This window comes from Caloenas nicobarica, chromosome 2 (genome assembly GCF_036013445.1).
Source record: "Caloenas nicobarica isolate bCalNic1 chromosome 2, bCalNic1.hap1, whole genome shotgun sequence".
Taxonomy (NCBI): Eukaryota; Metazoa; Chordata; class Aves; order Columbiformes; family Columbidae; genus Caloenas; species Caloenas nicobarica.
This window is the reverse complement of record NC_088246.1, coordinates 129,702,885-129,719,417: the sequence shown is the minus strand read 5'-3', so window position 1 is coordinate 129,719,417 and position 16,533 is coordinate 129,702,885. Positions and strand designations below refer to the sequence as shown.

At 37.5% G+C, this 16,533-nt stretch overlaps 1 protein-coding gene across 1 annotated transcript in view; it reads right to left on the bottom strand.

The window, feature by feature from the left end:
- Window positions 1-16,533, bottom strand: part of C2H8orf34 (chromosome 2 C8orf34 homolog) — a 160,488-nt gene that overhangs the window by 103,950 nt on the left and 40,005 nt on the right. The window contains exons 4-5 of the mRNA XM_065629519.1: window positions 15,390-15,518; window positions 1,836-1,864 (exon numbers count right to left, since the gene is read on the bottom strand). Of these exons, the coding sequence (XP_065485591.1) occupies window positions 1,836-1,864; window positions 15,390-15,518 (158 nt within the window). The remainder of the gene's footprint in view (window positions 1-1,835; window positions 1,865-15,389; window positions 15,519-16,533) is intronic.

The window sequence follows — 16,533 nt, the reverse complement described above, 5'->3', positions numbered from 1 at the left end:
GTTTCAGGAATTAGCTCATGTAAGGGACCATTCCTAGGAGGCAGGATTTCATAGGATGGTCCTGGCTATGCTCAATTTCTTAACACAGAAGAAGCTTTTATGTCCATTGAGAATCCTTAAGGGGCAAAATAAGAAATAGAAATGAAGTTCACTTAATCCCATGTAGACAAAAAAAATTGTGCCGCTTCTGTAAATCTATCCTGGAAGCCTACTGAGCAACACAGCACAAATGAAGCATGGTAAGAGCTTTATCGTTTGATTTTTTATTTTACAAATAACTTTTGATTTCAAGGACATTCAATTTACCTGTCCTCATCAGAAACAGGTGTTAAAGCAGATACAGTATTGTAAAGGTGTCAGGTAATGTATGCTATTGAATGTACATAACAGGATATCAAGTTTTATTAAGGAAAACCTACCACCTTCCAATTTTAAATCATAAACAATAAAGTATATGGTAACAAGAATAAAATTAACTCTTTGCTCAGACTGGATCCTGAGGAAATTCAACAATTATGTTCTCCATCTCAATTCTCACACTGATTAATTAAATTTAAAAAACATGAATGTTTTTTAACAATAATATATCATCATTTAAAAAAATTAACACAGAAGTATCTCCTAAAAAATATGTTAAAAGTATGTGATAACAGGCTCTAGCCCAAAATGTCTTTTTCCTCCCACAAACAGTATTTCACAGTTTTTTTCAACAAACAAAACCAAATGAAGAAGAGTTCTTCATAAGTATTCTTAAAGATAAGGATTCAAATGGAAGGACTTTCTAATTGCATTTCTCATCACTTCTGAGCACGGTTAAGGAAACAGTAGGATAACTTAGATACTGTTACACTCTTAAAATGAACAACAAGACAAAGCAAGATCAAGGGAAAAATGATAAGTAAAGGCCGTGGTTCTGAAATGGCAGCCCCATACACAAATGACTGCATGGTAACAGTGATCAATCTTGTCTAACTGGCCTTTCCCAGAGAACCCAGTGGAGTGATTTTATACACACTTGTGTCAGAAAGGTTCATGCCTTCATTTTACCGGGAGAAAGCAAAGATATTTTAAAAATTGTCTCCTCTACTAGCCATTATTCCTGTGTCTTATATACCTTTTCTCTTATTTCCCTGAGTAATGGTTTCTGACACCAAGAACACAACTACAAATTCTTGGCACTACAAGCGTACTGCTGTTCACTGGTGAGAACAGGGAAGATAAAGGTGTTCTGTTCCCTTGAGAACTTTGAAAAGTAAGCTTGATTACTCTTTCAGCATAGAATTCATTACAGCTAAAACTAAAATTCATGTTAACTATGTAATGTATCGAAAGGACCAAACCAGAAGAGATCACTGTTTGTTGCATTCAGAAAGGAAGTAAAGACTGATCTTTATGCCCTATGCATTCCTGATCAAATCTGAGGAACAAAAATTATTCCTAAATATTCTCAGAAATCATATCTGAGAATACAGAATTCATGACTTCATGAATAAAAGGTATGTAAAGCTAAATAATTCCAAAAGTACGCAAAGTAACCCAACAGGCTATAATAAGCAAAGATGGTATCAAGATCAACAGCATTTCCATGGCCCCACTGATAGTCCCTTAAACTCTGTGAGATTTTTTTTCCATATTTGAAAGTCCATCCTGGATCAAGCTCTTAATGTATCAACATACACAGTACTTACCTGTATACCCTTCCATACCCAAACTTCCTCTGAACCCAACAGAACTGAAGTGTTGATGCCACTACAGGGAGATGCAGCTCTCATCATCTAAATTATGACAGTAATCTGTCTTTTTGTACTGTTCATCAGGCATATAGTAAATCTTACCTTATCAGTTTCATCAGAAATAGCAATGCCTGAAAACAAAACAGATTAAAAAAATAAATAATTGGAAAAATTCTTTCTACACATGTATTTTACTACAGTAAGTAAAAGCAGAGTTTACTCCAAAAAGTTTACATTTTGTTCTCTGCACACTGCTGTGCCATACAATGTATCACACTCTGGTCCATTAGTGAAATTGCCTGAAAACAATACACTCTAAACTTTCATCAGCTGCAATATTATCAAAATGAGTTTTCAAAAAACTATGCAAATGAAAACAGAAGATGTGCCAGTAAAGTGACAACAAGCTTAAGTACACTCCTATCTACTTTGTAAAATTAAACTAGCAACATAATATTTACATATGGACACATTATTATGCAAATCTCACCCTGATCAGCATGCATAACATCATGCTGCAACTACAGGGCAACATGGACATGAGTCTCCTCTCTTCATAGTTCATTGTAGAAACAATTCTATGAAACAGACGGAATTTAAAGAGAAGAAAATCTCGAAGTAAAATTTCACAATAGAATGCAAACAGTTTTTCTGAATCCTCTAAAAAAGAATTTGTTTATTTGTTCTTGTCCTTTCTGCTGATGCCTGCCTGAGGCTTTCCCATGCTTGCTTCCATCATGTCATCTAACTCGTTCTTTCAATTATGACTATCCTGTAGCACATTAAATATGCACAGCTGGCCTCAGAATTTTTAAGAGAGCTACATGCCTCAGTCATATCACATGGAGAGATCAAGTAATCATACGTTAAATGCTATCATGTTAAAAATTCTGATATATTGAAAGCAAAGCATTTCCCAGGTTCCTATGAGGTTTGATAAGAGACATATCCAGGTTAGAACTTCAATTCAAAAACCAACTACAAGCATTTCTTGGTGGTGAAAATTAAGTGGAGAAGAACCCATGCATAGGAGAAACATACACTTGAAAGTTGTTTTCTAATTCATATCATGTTATCAAGACAACCTCTTCCAAGGAATGTTAGAGATGATATTGCAAAATATGTAGTATCGGCTGAATGGAAAGTTATTCCTTCTAAAATCACACTAAAGATTACAGCAGTATAAGCATATTTCCATTACATTTTTATTTCTTACTGTTTGGTATACCATAACTACATGAATTCATTGGGTTTTTTACTGTACTTTTAATCATTAATTCTCTATTGCTAATTTTTAGTTTGGATGATTTCCTTAAATTGATTTTTGTTTTAAAAACAGTCAAGTGCTAGGAGAACTGCACACAGAGTAACAGCAGCCAAAATAAAATTTCAGAAGTTTAGAAAACTTCTGCCTTTGCAATCACAGAATTGAACCCACCAACCCATTTCGTCTCTCTCTGATGTGGTATTAAGAGAAAAGAAAAATGATTATTCTTGGGAAGAAATTTCTTAAGGAGCTTGTTCCAGTAATCTTGCTATGGTGATTCTTCTGGAGGTGGGATTTACCATACTGTCAGTCATACCGATCTTTATGTTATGGCTTGAACCCCATTAACATTAACAAAACTCCATTAGTGATAATACAACTTAAATAGCAGAGACCAGGATAAATTCACCCATAAAAAGGTGGGTGTAAAAAAGCTTCTCATTTTTTTCCAAGACACTAATGCGCCACACACTTTGTGTGCCCACTCTTACTAATTTTCTTTAGCAGTTGCCAAACTGACAAAATATCATGGCTAAAGTTGAGAGGAGGCGGAACTTGCACACCACCTGTGTGCAGTGGACAGAAAATTACAAGTGAGGTCATTTTTTGGGTGCGGATCTCACTTATTTTGTACATTCAACAACAATTAATTGTTAGTGCTCTCTGTACCTTGTATAGTTACTTTCAATTTTTATATATTCTAAATAAGAAAATGTCTTAAAAAAAAAAGCCACCACACAAAAACCCCAGAAAACTAGAGACAAAGGGACAGCCCATTCCATGAAACTACTCTAAATGGAAATAGCTATGTTTCAGGTTTAGGCAAAATACAGCCAAAATGTCTGTGCACTAAACACTTTTTACCTAACAAATCAGTCACTTCCTCAAATTGTAGCCTTTTTTCATCACAACTTAATCCAAATCACCAGACAGCTGTAATACCAGAAAAATTGACACATCTTGTTTGTTCAAGCTTGAATTCAATGGCTTTGTTAGAATAAAAGTTATTAGGAAAAACTGTTTCTGACTTCCCTGAGTTTAAAGCATTTAAAGCCTGACTGCATGATGGTGAACACAGAGAATCAAAGTATTAGGGCTGCTTCATCATTGCTCTGCCTAAAGTCACTGAGCAGCAAATAAAAAGAGGACTGTTGAAAAAGTTCTCCTGCCTTTGTTGGGGCAGGTCTTCTGATGTCAAAGGCAAATCTTTAGAAATAAAGGAGTATGCTTTACCCTTTCTTTCATAGCAGCTGTTTCTCACAAACAACATTTGCTATAGTTTTATATCATACTATGACAACTATACAAAAGTCCTACCATTCTGACTTTTTGCATTGAGAAAGTGCAATGTTCTGAGACTAATGGGCTGAGAGGTTTGCTTGCCACCATCAGCTAAGGTCTATACTGGAAATTAGTTAGGTACCTACCTAAATGCCAATTTTATGTCTTAAAAAAATCCTCACTTTTACAAGTAATTAAAGGTGCTGAATTTTGATCAGGCATCACAAGTACCCAGCCCACTCAGCTGGCTGGTGAATTACACAGACAGATTCAGGGCACTCATTTCTACTTTTGAGTGGAATGACTCTCCGTGCTGTAAGGAGGCTGGAACAATAAAGTAATTGGTCTGAATACACTTTCACGGTCCTTCAGAAATGCTCCACAGCCACAACTACTGCCATCTCTGATCAGCAACCAACCTGAAGTGGGGCTGTTCGTGCCAGCACAGCCTCTCTCAACTGGAACACTTCCCTCCTGTCAATAGCTGGGTTTTTGAAGAGAACTGGAAGAACAAGGTACTCTCTGATTGCAAGAAAGGTCTGGCACACTAGGATTAAATGAAACATGACTACCAGACAATGTGATAACAATGCAATTTATTAATACTTAGTATACTTCAATCACTGTTATGCCTACATTAAGCAGATTGCCCAAAAGCATATCTCACTGTATTAACCATGCACCTTATGGCTTTTTTACACCTAAAATATTAAACCAGTTGTTTGTCAGGTTTTTTTATTTTTTTTAATTGGCATGGATTATTAGAACCATTCTTTATACAGTTATCTTAGATTTCTGTTCCAAACCTTCTATCCCTATGGCAATCTGCAGCAGCACAATGGTAAGAATGGAGAAATAAAGATCATTATCATTACAGCATTATAACATCTTCTTTGATGAAAAAGCCACCTCCCAAAATGTATCTGCACCATGTTTTAATGAAATAAAATCCCTTTGAGTCTAGAATGAGTATCTCACACAGTAAAATGTCTGCTTAGGACATTCTGCTTAATTTCTAGCTTACCAGGAAATGAATTTTCTTCTAAAAGAAAAATGAACACTGCCAATAACAATTCCATGAGTCTTAAAAATGCCTAGCTCTTTTACATGCAGTTCTTAGCAGAAGAGTTTTATTTGTTGCTGCTCTCCTGCAACAAGTACAATGAATCCAGTACCTAATATCTCTCCACTCAGTGGTATTATTCCTGTTTGAAGAGTGATTTTTAGACTTTGATGCTCTCAATTCAACAGCATAAAATTAATTTGCAAAACAGTAGGCACCATACTAGTTCAGGTGCTTTTGAAATAGCAAGTCATAAAATCCCTGTCTGCTGCATGATTCCTGATCAGCTTTACAGTAGCTTAAAAACGTGAAATATCTTCATATGCTATACACACCTGAAATCACAGAACAGGTGTTCTGATAAGAATGCAAGTTGTGAAACTTCAGAGACATCCATTCATTTTTGCTTTTTTTTGTGGTCCCTGAATAATTATAGGAAGAGATAACATAAAATGAAAATTTGTTGTGATTTCTTTAAGACTTTCTTTTTTGCAAATGCACAACGTACATCTGACAAGTCTAATGTGCACCCAGTCATGAGAAAATAAAATGCTCCTACTTTAATGTATGCCAGACTACCATTATTCAGTTCAATGGGAGCAAGTAGCTTATGCACTTTCCTAAACATCCAGGAGATGGCCACAGAGCTCCCAACAGCCAGTTTTCCTACTTGCCAAACAAAGCCTGCTGGATTTCACATACAGGTTTTAACATAGAGTTTAGCCACGTTAAGACAACCCCAACACAACTCTGACTAACTTGACAAAATTAATTCCCAGGATTGGTCTAGACCAGGAAACTTGTGGATGGCTGGACTGTCAACTTCATAGTGCATCACAGGTTCTGCAACAAACTCCAGGACAGAAACAGCATTATTATTATTATTCTATCATTGTTAATACTGCAGCTTTGAGTATGAACACAGGAATACCATATCATGCATCAACTGGCCAGCAGTTAACTGTCCCAATACATTCCCCAACCCACTGCAAATCAGGTGAAGCATATATTCCCTCACTGGTGGGTCACGTCAACTCAGATGTACTTGCATTTCCCATGGCAAAACCTTGTGCCATACTGCAGCTGGCAGCACAGTAAATTCTAGCCCCCGTGCCTGTTTACACCATGTATTAAACACGAAGTAAATTGAAATTATTTATTTCACATCATCCTTGGATTATAAAGGACACAAAATGGTTGCTCTGGTTGCACCAAACAAAGCATTTCCAACAGAAAATGAGTACACATGAACGAAACCAGCTCAATCATTTCTGTATAGGAACTTTCTAATAGATTTGTTATTTACTGTCATAATAGATATTCTTATTATTTTCTTTACTTACATTGAGTCATTTTACAACTTTCAAAATTAGACATATTTGCTCCAGTAGTAACTCAGAGATTTTCTGTGAAGGCATACTGAATTCACACCCTGCCACCGAGGGGCATATGTCCTTACATTATTAAACAACTATGTACCAAGTTTCTGTAGTAGCATCTATCTTGAATTAGGATAATATTCCTCCCAACATCCAGCCATGTAAGAACAAAGGAAACAGTGTAATCTTCAAGGCACCACACGATAACACTATACATCAGTATAGCCACTATCTAGGAAACAGAGATTTAATCTCTCCTCCATTTGGTGTCTTCAAAAAATTAAAAACAATTAATCCCCAGGAGAAGTATCTGTGCTTTCGACTTGCTGCATTTCTATATCCAAATTTCTGAGTAGCTCCAGTGGAGAATACAGGTATCAAGATTAGGTTTGGTGAGTAATGAATCAGGTAAACAGAAAGAAACAAAATGCAAAGTACTCAGCAAATATTGTCATAGAATACTAGATTCATAGAATCATTAAGGTGGGAAAAGACCTTTGAGATCATGGACTCCAACCGTCAACCTAACACTGCCAAGTACAGCGCTTGTCCATGTCCCTTAAGCACCACACCTACATGTCTTTTAAATGCCTTTAGAGATGGTAACACAGCTACTTTCCTGGGCAGCCTGTTCTACTCTTGACAACCCTTTCACTGAAGAATTTTTTCCTCATGTCCAATCTAAACCTCCCCTGGTGCAACTTGAGGCTATTTCCTCTCCTCCTATCACTTGCTACTTGGGAGAAGAGACCAACCCCCTCCATGCTACAACCTCCTTTCAGGTAGTTGCAGACAGCGATCAGGTCTCCCCTCAGCCTCCTTTTCTCCAGGCTAAACAGCCCCAGTTCCCTCAGCTGCTCCTCATCAGACTTGTGCTCCAGACCCCTCACCAGCCCCATTGCCCTTCTCTGAACTCTCTCCAGCACCTCAGTGTTTCCTTTAGTGAGAGGCCCAAAACTGAACACAGGATTCAAGGTGAGGCCTCACCAGTGCTGAATACAGGGGGACGATCACTTCCCTGGTCCTGCTGGACACAGTATTCTTGATACAGGCCAGGATGCTGTTGGCCTTTTTGGCCACCTGAGCACATTGCTGACAGCCAGCTGTCAGTCAACACCCTGTCACGGTTTAGCCCGAGCTAGCAATACAACCATGACAGCCAGTCACTCACGTCCCTCTCTACCCCCTCAAACAGGGGAGTGAATCAAAAGGGAAGGGAGAAACTCTGGTTGAGATAAACATAGTTTAATAAAATAACAAAATACTAATACACTACTAGTAAATATATATATCAAACAGAATACAAAAGATACTCAGTGCAATTCCTCATGAACTCCGTCCACACTGAGCAGCCAGTCCCAGAAAGCAGCACCTGGTCCCAACAGCTGATCCCGGAGAGAGAAGAGATGAAAAAGGCAGAAAGGCCCAGAGGCCTCTGCAAAATGGCAGGATGGCAAAAGGCCAAACTAAAGAAAGCCCCAAACAGAACTCCCCTGGCTCTGACAAAGAAAGTGAGGAAGGCTAAGAAGTGAGAGAGAGAAACCAGAAGATCCCAACTCTCCTTAAATATGAAGCATGACGCTAATGGGATAGAATACTCTTATTGATCAGTCTGATGTCAGTCAAGCTCTGCCCCATCCATGCCCCTGCTTCCTCGATGCCTCACACCTGTGGGCAGAGCGCTCAGAACGCCCTTGGCTCTCAGACCTGAGCAATTAAAAATATTAACTCTGTGCTGGGGTGTTATCTCTTGTTCTCAAACTAAGTCCAAATAATGACCATCCCAGCTATGAAAAAGAAAGGTTTCTAACTGTGTGAAGAAAATTAACTCACTTTCAGTCAAACCAGCACACACCCCCAGATCCTGCTCCTCTAGGCAGCTTTCCAGCCACTCTTCCCTGAGCCTGTAGCACTGCCTGGGGTTGTTGTGACCCAAGTGCAGGACCCGGCATTTGTCTTGTTTGACTGCATACAACTGACCCCAGCCCAGCATTCCAGCCGGCTCAGATTCCTCTGTAAGGCCTTCCTACCCTCAAGCAGATCAACACTCCCATCTAACTTGGTGTCATCTGCAAACTTACTGAGGTTGCACTCAATCCCTTCATCCAGATCATTGATAAAGAGGTTAAACAGAACTGGCCCCAATACTGAGCCCTGAGGAACAACACCCATGACCGGCTGCCAACTGGATTTGACTCTGTTCACCACAAGTACTTGGGCCCGGCCATCCAGACAGTTCTTCAGCCAGCAAGGAGTACACCCATGCAGGCCATGGGCTGCCAGTTTCTCCAGGAGAATACTGTGGGAAACAGTGTCAAAGGCTTTTCTAAACTCTAGGTAGACAATATCCACCATCCACAGCCTTTCCCTCATCCACTAATCAGATCATCTCGTCATAGAAGGAGATCAGGTTAGTCAAGCAGGAATTGTCTTTCACAAACCCATTATGTCCCAGAACCTCCCCTAGGCCAAGGTCATCTCAGAAGAAAATAATTAACACTGGAGAATCTTTCAGAACTCTTGATTTTAGGGAAAGGTGAAGACTGCAGTTAGTTTGTTAAGATGGGTAGCCTACAACAGCCAGTAGCCAAGGACAGAGTCATAGTTCACTCTTCTACTACCCCCCTGGAATGCCAATCCCTTTCTTCTAAGAATTAGAAAGTACTATATCCAAGATGACAGTGACACAAATGCAGCTCTGCAATAGCGACAGGGAAACTTTTAGCTAGCCAAATACTTTCCAGAAAAGAACACTGTAACTCAAAAAGAGAATCTACTCCTGAAACTTAGAGTAGGCTAGATCAGAATGGCAAATACCTCCTTAAAGGTAACTAAAAATTTAACGTCTGTAGGAAAGTGATATTTATAAGTGAAGTGGCAGTGATGTCCTGGCCATATCAGCCCCACTTTATAATTGAACAGCAATAATAATGTTCACATTCTTCCTGTTTCAATCTCAGAAAATACCATTATTTTCTATTATTACTCACACATCACACTAAAAGCAAATGAATTTTATGAGCAAAGGCAGCATCAGATAACAGCTGCAGTACTGAGATAAAATAATCTTCCTTAAAGGTTTGATTGAGCTTATCTAAAAATGTCGATCTCAAAATAAATCACAAACATTGATCTCACACTAGAATAACACAATTTTAAAGTTCAGCCTGAACAGAAGAAAGGAAAAATCCTCTACAGAATACTGATGACTGGTTTTGTGGTTCAATTAGCATAATACATTTAGGACTAGATGCTCAACTGACCGTGGATAAGCCATTTTTACAGACTCAAGTCCATTTCAGATCAACAACTGTGACTGAAAAAACCCTAAAGTATTATGTCTTAAAACAATGCCCCTCATGAGGTGATCAATAAAAGTCTAGTTACATGCCATGCAGGTGTGCATTAACAGTTATATAATCATCATCAGAAATGCCTGGTTTCAACAGTAAAATTCAGAGGTCTCTGATAAATATTAGTGGCATTCCATTCAACTACATCTTCAATAACCACAGTGTAAATCATTAGTAGTTTCCTATAGTGTAGGAGCTTCTAAATGAAACCCTGTTCTAATGTGTTTCAGAGAATGCTAAATGCATTGAAGTAGCTCACGATGTATATATTAAACTTCTCACATCCCACATACTCACAGGTTCATCCACAGAACAGACTACATTATTTTAGTGGCTTGTTAACATATTCTGTCTTCTTTTCAACTAGTTCTACTGTTATTGTTACAAGAGTTTTACTCATGTTGCTTGTCTCCTTCCCCATCTTTTACGTTTCACTATTTTATCTTTTTCTTAAAATCACACTTGTCTTTCCTAAGCTATGCATAACAACAACAGATTCTAACATTATGAGAAATAACTGTTTGAGATACTCCAAAGGAACTCTCAGATCTTTCATTCTTGGAGATATTCAAGAGCCATGGGCATTGTCCTGGACAATTGGCTCTAGGTGGCCTTGCTTGAGCAGAGGGGTTAGACCAGATGACCTCTAGAGGTCCCTTCCAACCCAATCACTCCCTGATTCTACAGTTCTTTATCGTTTCCAGCAATATTTCCTACTAGATTGCAGATGGCTTTCTTATTTACTGATTATTTATTGATTACTCCCCTTTCAAATTAAGAAACAAAAGAGTACTTTTTTCCTATTGGTTACAGCTAGATACCATTATTTCTGGGATTCCCCTTCAACTAACTGCCTTGGATTGGTTAGCAAATAATTAATGTTAATTTACTACCATTTTCTGGCTTTAGAATGTCCATTGAATTCAAACAATGATAAATTTGTTTCTTTGCCTCAATCTGTAGTATACACCTGGCCATAACAAGGATTCAAACATTACTAACAAAATGTTGGTTCTCTCTTTTGAAAGGTTATGTGTAATTATGAAAAAGTATCAATCTCACAGTAGAACACATTGTCATGAAATGCTGTTACTCCATGTCAATTGAAACATCCAATATGCACACATTTTCAATATGCACTCTAATCCTTAACTTTTCATATAAAAGATGTAAAGTCGTCAACAAAACAGGCGGACTTCACACCTACTTTGCAGCAAGCTCTTGCTGATTTAGTCCTCATATTTTCCACTCAAAACACTCATAATTCACTGTTTTCCATCTGTTGTTATCTATTTTTCCATCGTCAGAGATGGGGGGATGAAGACAGGTATACTCATGAGCAACATCCTTAGCTATACAGGAGATTTTAACTTCCTTTACAAGACAAACAGGCCAGAAGGAGCACTCACTTCAAACAGCACGGAACTTTTCTTACTTATGATCCACTGAGGAAGAAGGATGACACCAATAAAGATGAGAGACCTTATAATCGAAGAAAACAAAATATGGCCAAGGGAAATGCAGTATATTCCTGTATGTTGCTTCATAATCCAACATCTCCCCTAAATAATTGACTTGATAGTTCAAAATCCACTTCAATGACACAGAGTTGACTGAAGAAGCAAACAAAATCCAGGTTTCCCACATGGGTAGGCCCCTGGAAAACCGCATACTTAAATCACCAAGCTCCAACGCACTTTGACCGTGATTATGGGAATACTCTTCTACAGTCTCTCAAAATTCATAAAACACTTTTAACATTGACTGTGAAGTCACTTTTGGTTTCTCAGATCTACTGCAGCACAGAATTACTAACATATTGTCTTGCTGGGGTTTTGGAGGAGAGCCCCAAATATAAGTAAGTTCAGTTGTAACTAGTAGGAGGACCGAACATAGGAGAGATCGGACCTCCAAGTGCCCGAGCCTCACCTTCCAAAGCTTCCAGGCAGTTCTAATTTTGTGTGAATGGCACAGGTTTGTCTCAAAGCAGATATCTAGACTGCATAGTAAATGAAGCAATAGAAATTTTAATTCATAGCATAGCAGGCAATGAAGTTCTGGAAACTCATTCCAAGATCTGAAGCTTATCTTTAAAAATGGAAATGAATTCCAGGACTTGATGGAAAATTCATTCAATTTCAGACATCTGGTTTTACATGGCACTCTTCCCTGTTAAAATACTGAAGAATGAAACAAGAGGGTGCTGTAAAAAGCCATTGATAGTACGTTATGATCATTAGCATACTCAACTATTTGTTGAGCCTGGTGCCTGTCCCATACTGCTTTGAAAAAAGATTACTATAAAATGTAGCACTAGACTCATAGACTTTACAGATGTGTTTGCAGAACCAAAACACTGATTAAACTGCCCAAAACAAGCATTAACACTGGGCAAGGTAGCTACAGGACCCTGTCATGTTTTTTGTAAAATTCACCACATGGGATGCTTGTTTGGGTACAGCACAGAATGAGTTTCATGTGTCTTATACTTTTAAAGTTCTAGACATGTCTATTCACTGAAACCCTCTAAGATATTTTATATGTACAATCCATATTCTATCTTTAGGAGAATAATAAAACCACACTTATTTTCAAAATTACACCTATTTTTTCCAAACCTTTCACATTTTTCATTTCGGATTTTTCTGTCATCCTAACACATAAGAAATCACAGCACAGAACACATTTATTTCCTGAAATTATCTGAAAATCAAGAATACAAAAACTGGAAGCAAGGACATACAGTTTAGGATTAATCTGATGCAAGTATTTAAATTATAAGGCTAACGTGCAAAATGAGTAACAACTATCAAAGAACAAAAAAAGCCACAAGATACTATAAATACACCAGGAAAGGAGGACAAAGTAAAATACAGAACTATTAAGTTGAAGAAAAGGAAAGCAAATAACCGATGATAAAAAGAAATCCCAGTATTCAATACTTCCACTGCTTCAGTCTTTACAAAAAAGTTAACTGTGGCCAGATGCTTAACACTAATGATTTTAAGATGAAAAACTGTAAGCCAGATGATAGACAGCTGAAAGATATTCTGATGACTTAGATACATTCAAGTTGGTAGAATCTTGTGAAATTCACTCTAGAGCACTTAACCAACTAGCTGAAGAAACCTCTAATTCATTAGCAGCTGTGTTTCAGGAATGTAGAGGACAGAAAAGGGCAAATACTGTATCTTTCTTTGGAAAAGAAAAAGGGAAGACATGGGGAACTACTAACCAGCAAGCCTAAGTCCGAAAGCAACAAGAATATTTGACAAAATTGTTGAATAAACAATTTATCAACATCTAATGGATAGGAAAGGTGATAAGAACCAGCTGACAGGAATTTATCAAGAATGAATTGCATCAAATCAGTCTAATTGCTTTCTCAACTGGGAAACTTGCCTAGTGGATAAGAGGAGGAAGTAGATGTAAAATACTTCAGCTATAATAAGACTTCATTTACTGTCCTGTATGATACTACAGTAAACAAATTACATTCTAGGTGAAATCACTGCCAGGTAGATAAACATCTGGTGGGAAAAAACACACTTACTGAGTAGTTTTCAAGGGCTAGTTGTCAGATCTGAAATGGAATCATGAAGAGGTCTGACAATATTTCCGTTAATGATCTGGATGAGGAAACAGAGAGCACATTCATGAAAGTGAACTTAGCATGAGGCTGCAAGTTAAAATATTCTGGGATACAGGGCTAAAATTCCTTATTATCTTGCTAAACTATCAGAAAACATCAAGTACTAGCAAGAAATAGTGAGGAATGTATCATTTGTGAAGTATCTCTATGAAAACCTGACTCCAACAACACTGACCGGGTCATTTGTCTCCAGTCCAAGTGTAGGACCCAGAAGAGCTGCAGTGTTTTGCACCCCAGTTAGAAAACTCTGTGACAAAGAGAGGTATAAGGAAGGTATAAGGTATAAGGAAGGTATAAGGAAGCCAGAGCTCAGTGGAACCTACACAATATTAACAAGAAAAGACAAGATGTAGGATTGAAGAGTGGATTTAGTCTTTTATTATGGAACTCTCACATCTGATTGGTTTCTATCTCCAGACGGAGAATAAATAACCCTTTCTGAAATTGAAAAAAAAAACCAAACAAAACAAAACAAAAAACAAGAAGCAGTTTCTGGATCTGTGTTAAGCTTGGTTACAAATCTCTAAAGGAGAAAAGCTTGAACATGACACACGCATCCATTACAGTAACATGGTCAGGCAATGATGGGGCTGATTGGAGCTGGTTTAGGTCCTTAAAGGCAGACAGACCAATTTACTAGAAGTGGATTTGAAAACAGCCCTGTAACTATACTACTATAATTACTATAAATATGAAAATTGCTCAGAATATAATTGTTGTGACCAACCTAAAATATTTGGGAGAGGGGGAATTTGGGCAAACTAGTTTTGGATATTTGATGTAATTCAAAAAAACTATGCATCTCAAAATTCTCCCCAAAACTGATCTTCTATTCTTCATTTAATGAGAGAAGAAAGAAAATACTTCTCATTCAAATGTCTCCCAGACATTTTCATGTACCATGGCAAACAGTACATTTCATACTTTGATAATTGTTAGTCCACCAACATACTTCAGAATTCTCTTCTACAGGAGAGAGAAGAAAGGGGAGGGGGGGAGTGAGGCAGGGAAGCATTGCCTCATCATACCCAGTAATTCTCAGAGATACTCCTTACATTGCCATGCTATTTTTAAATACTGCTCCTGTTTGACTATGTCTTTTAAGGGATAACACCTGGATTTTGTTATGAAATATTCAGCTACCGTGGTTTTGAGTATTTGAGATGCATTAAAATATTTATTTGAATTGCTTTTGAAAACTGGAAGGAATTAATTGGGGTCAAAGATACAAAATACCTGTTTTTCAGTGACAGGTCTGATCTCCATCAATGAGGTTAAGGTTTCACAAAGGTTAATCCAAACTAACTGCTACCACCCAAAGGATCAGTCTCACTGCTGCACATTCCCACCATTTTCCTCAAACCAGCCTCTTGTGTTGATCTCTTTATGAGCTAATTCAGCTCACTGAACTGGCAGAAAACTAATGTAAAAAAAAAAAAAAAAAAAAAAAAAAAAAAGGAGGTGCAAGGGAAGTAGTTTCAGTCAGCAGGAGAGCTGTTAAATTATCTTGGACATTCTGTAAACTTCATCAATAGGAATGTTACTGCTGATTCCAACGAACTTGGTCTTCACTGACTAGAAGACCACTTTCTCAATATATACGTCGAAATTACAATTCAGGCTGCATGGTTACATTAAAAAACCAAAATCAGTCAACTTACTGCGAGACAGATTCTCAAGTGCTTTTCCAAGTTTTTTGCTCTCTTGAAGAATATGATTTAGTTCATCAAAATCATGGTTCTCCGGTTTTGTCCTCCAATCCCATTTAGGATGTTCTATTGACCTTGGCACTAAATATACACAGATATATAGATGAAGTTTAGATTTGGTAGTTCAGACTCCTACAGTAGGAAAAAAGCTGTACAATGAGTTTACAAGCTCAAGTACCTTGAGTGGAAATTACTTAACTATCCTCCTGTTTTAACAGCTGGAATATTTTCTTTGGTCCATGAGAAATAAAATGAAAACATCTATGAACAAATTCATACTTGGGATGATTCTTGTGACTGAATTAGTTGGTAAACAGGAATAATTAAGATTAACAATTGAAAATAATGAAAATAATGCAATAACATAAAAATGTAATAAAATATTCCATATGAAGGTACTTCATTTACATCAAAATAGAATTGTGTGTCCTAGGGGCCAACAAGGAAAAACGTTGAAATGAAAATGGGTAACTGGTACTTTTGGCTTTGCTAGTCATTTTATCCAAAAAGGAAAAATAAATATTTTAGATAAAACTTTTAAAACCACATGTACATACGATTAAAAAAAAAAAAAAAAAATCAGAGAGTAGATAACCGTTCATAAAAACAGTGAAACAAAATATGTCCCTATTGTTCATGCTGTACAGACTATAATCTTTATTCCGATGTTTAAACAAACTCAATCTTTGGGAAGCAGTCCTGAACTTACAGTCTCCTACTCATTATCTATTACTAAAAACCTTTGATTTAACTTTAAAATATCAGTTTCTCAGCTGCTGAGCTAACTTTACCTGCAACAGCAGGGAAGAAGAGGAGTTTCTGAGATACGCCGGACCCACAATGAACAGAGCTGTGCTGACCAATGTGAACATTTCGAACATTTGTAGAAATGAAAAACAAAAATGCTGTCTCTGGAACTACAGTTTAACATGTTCCTTTTGGCTGCGTTCTGAATGAAGTGGTCTGCTGCCTTCACCTCCAAATGCAATTGCTGGGTTGTCTCCAAACACAGCACTACCATACTGAGAAGTGCACACAGTGGTGTGAAGATGATAATGCCTAATCCGCATTACCAACAAAAAGGACCAGTTGCATT